The sequence below is a fragment of the Nicotiana attenuata genome, unplaced genomic scaffold (assembly GCF_001879085.1).
Source record: "Nicotiana attenuata strain UT unplaced genomic scaffold, NIATTr2, whole genome shotgun sequence".
NCBI lineage: Eukaryota > Viridiplantae > Streptophyta > Magnoliopsida > Solanales > Solanaceae > Nicotiana > Nicotiana attenuata.
In genome coordinates, this window is record NW_017670424.1 from 552,839 (window position 1) to 556,061 (window position 3,223).

Here is a 3,223-nt window from a genome sequence, read left to right on the forward strand (position 1 = left end):
ACGTGATATTGGGGTTTGTCTTAAAACAGTTCCAATATTGTTTTCTGACAACCTTAGTGCACTTTATATGACCACAAATCTAGTTATGCATGCTAGAACTAAGCATGTTGAACTTGATTATCATTTTGTGAGAGAGAAAGTTGCACAAGGACAGCTTGTCACTCAGTTTGTGCAATAAAGGGATCAACTCGCAGATATTCATACTAAAGCTCTGGCAAAGGATCAGTTTAGAATTCTTTGCAGCAAGCTATAGGAGTGGTGAAATCACCTCTCACTAGCTTGAGGGGAAGTGTTGGAGAGAATGGCTAAGCATAGAGAAAGATTGAGAAAGATTCTGTAGATATAGTAGTTATATTATGATAAGGTTATTTTTTATTGTTGATAGAATTATGCATCCTGATAAGTGCAGGACTATTTCTTTGTATCTATCCTTATCTCTTACAAAGCCTTAGCTGTGCCTTAATCAGTATAAAAGGCAACCATTGTACGATTGATTCAAGAACTTAATACAAAGATTGTCCCTGGCTTCTCTAATTTCTACATCCCTCTGTTGCGTGTTGTTATATTCTAACCAAGTTCAATTTACTACAGTTTTCATCAGTCTCATTATCCAGAATATATGTCATTACACAGAAAATCATGCTAACAATTAAATCCTTTTTATAAAAATTATTATTCAAACGTAGTTGTTTATTGTCTACTGATCACGTATCCTTTTCACTATATTTAATATAAAAGTTTTCAGTGAGACGCGGTATGGGGAGGGACCAAATGATTAATACTTACTGAATATATAATTAACGTACCTTATATTATAGGTAATGAATGAACCAATAAAATAGAACGTTGGCAAGTACTCCACACTCCATGTATTATTTAAAGAACTAATTAAGACGTTTAGCATCATTAACCAATGTCTAATCATGGTCCCATTGCAACTAATTAACTTATATGCATGTTGTTAACGTTGACAAAGTTAGTATAGATACTCGAAGGGTTTTTGTCGATGATGTGAATTGTTTAAGACAATTAACAAAATCAGTAACATCACATATATAAAAAGTGTAGAGCTTCATAGACTATAGTAGAAGTTAATTATCAAAAATGGTTTCACGTAGCTTCTTCTTTCTTCATGTGTTGATCATGTTATGTTCAACAGTCATGGTATTTTCGAATTTATCAAATGATTTCTATGAGGATGTTTGTCCTGAAGCTTTACCAACCATTAAACGGGTTGTTGAGGATGCAGTCCGCCAAGAGAGACGAATGGGCGCTTCACTGCTACGTCTGCATTTTCATGATTGTTTCGTTAATGTGAGCATATATTTTTCTCGCACTAATTTATATTTTTCATTTCATCCCAATTTCTATTTGTGAAAGCATCTGAGTATTCAACCTAAAATCTTGAAGTTAGAAATAAATTCATTGTTTTGGTTAATGCTTGAGATGTCGTTACTAATGCATGTTTTGATACCGAAGGGTTGTGATGCTTCAATTCTTCTTGATCAAACGGCGACTATTGACAGTGAAAAGACTGCTACAGCTAATAATAATTCTATTAGAGGATTTGAAGTGATTGACAACATCAAGTCAGAGGTTGATAAAGTTTGCGAACATCCTATTGTATCTTGTGCAGACATTGTTGCAGTTGCAGCTCGTGACTGTGTAGTTGTAGTGCGTATCATTCCCTCCTGTTCTATAACAGCTCTAGTTCACTTTTCCCTCGTCAAGTTTTTTTCCTTTACTATGATATTTTCCATGGTTAACGCTAGACGTAAATACTACACTAGTTCAAGTTACTTCTAGCTAGTATCCTGTCCCAATTTGTGTGGCACCATTTGATTTACTATAGTCAAATTAAACTTCTTAATTTTGACCGTGCATTTGAACATAGAGAAGGGGAGCTTTGGAGCAACGGTAAAGTTGTCTCCGTGTGAGCTATAAGTCACATGTTCGAGCCGTGGAATCAGCTAATGATGCTTGCATTAGGGTAGGCTGCCTACGTCACATCTTTGAGATGTGGTCCTTCCCCGTACCCTTTACTTTTTTAATTTGGACATAGATATCAGAAACTATGTAAAAAAGATTATAAGTCAAATATTTAACAATTTGAAAATTTAAAAGACATGATGCCACACAAATTGGACGGAGGGTGTACTATAATTGTCAACAAGTAATAAAACCTAATTCTGATAGGTAAAAGCTTAGTAGTATGCTCTACTAATGAAACCTTAACAGCTAAATTAGCTACTCTTTTAATTTCATGATCAACAGTTAGGTGGACCATCATGGGAAGTGCAACTGGGAAGAAGGGACTCTACTACAGCAAATAGAAACATGGCCAACAACGACATCCCACCTCCATTCTTGGACTTACCTGCACTTATTAACAACTTCAAGAACCAAGGCTTGGATGAAAAAGATCTTGTCGCGCTCTCTGGTGGCCATACACTAGGGTTTGCGCAATGTTTCACCTTCAGAGATCGCATCTATAACGAGACTAACAACATTGACTCAACCTTTGCAAGTCAGCGCCAAGTCGATAGTCCACGTAGTGGAGGTGATTCCAACCTTGCTCCTCTTGATCCAACACCACTTCTTTTTGACTCGGAATATTTTAGTAACTTGTTGTGTAAGAAAGGGCTTTTGCACTCTGATCAAGCACTGTTTAGTGGTGGACAAACTGATAATCTTGTTCAAATATATAGTACCAACCTTGGGACTTTCGCTAAAGATTTCGTCGAGTCTATAATTAAGATGGGAAATATCAAGTCATTGACCGGGGATCAAGGTCAAATTCGTGTAAACTGCAGGAAGGTGAACTAAGAGGTAGTAGTGCTTAATGATGATGGTGAATAATGTGTTTCAAGAATTTGATTGTTTTCAAGTGTAATCGTGATCTTTAATTACTCATTTTTGAGGAGCCTCTCTTCCATATAATAAGTTAATTGTGAATGTTGAGACTTTGTAGAGTTGTGTGGTAATTTGTTAATTAGAGAGAGATTGGATCTTGTTGTTTTAATGGCTGAGTAGATCGAAGATTCTTTTTGAATGAACGGTTTCCTTCTTTTCTTTGACGACAACGATCAGCGATGAAAATTGGATGGAGTAGTGATGATATCATTTTTGTAAAAGTTCTTGAATGAATGCCATTTTAAAGACTTTGTTATAAATATTAATTATTTTAATTTATTTAAACTCATTAAATAATTTTAAAAAATAT

General features: G+C 35.2%; 1 protein-coding gene across 1 annotated transcript; it reads left to right on the forward strand.

Moving 5' to 3' along the window:
- The first annotated feature begins 1,104 nt into the window (after window positions 1-1,104).
- Window positions 1,105-2,923, forward strand: LOC109239219 (cationic peroxidase 1-like). Its single transcript, XM_019405746.1, has 3 exons — window positions 1,105-1,314; window positions 1,480-1,674; window positions 2,275-2,923. Exons 1-3 carry the CDS (start codon window positions 1,105-1,107, stop codon window positions 2,824-2,826), a joined length of 957 nt encoding a protein of 318 aa, XP_019261291.1. The 3' UTR covers window positions 2,827-2,923.
- The last annotated feature ends 300 nt before the right edge of the window (window positions 2,924-3,223 follow it).

Coding starts and splice junctions, on each gene's coding strand:
- LOC109239219 (XM_019405746.1), top strand. CDS start 1,105: ATGGTTTCACGTAGCTTCTTCTTTCTTCATGTGTTGATCATGTTATGT. Junction 1,315..1,479: donor TTCATGATTGTTTCGTTAAT/GTGAGCATATAT, acceptor TTGATACCGAAG/GGTTGTGATGCTTCAATTCT. Junction 1,675..2,274: donor CTCGTGACTGTGTAGTTGTA/GTGCGTATCATT, acceptor CATGATCAACAG/TTAGGTGGACCATCATGGGA.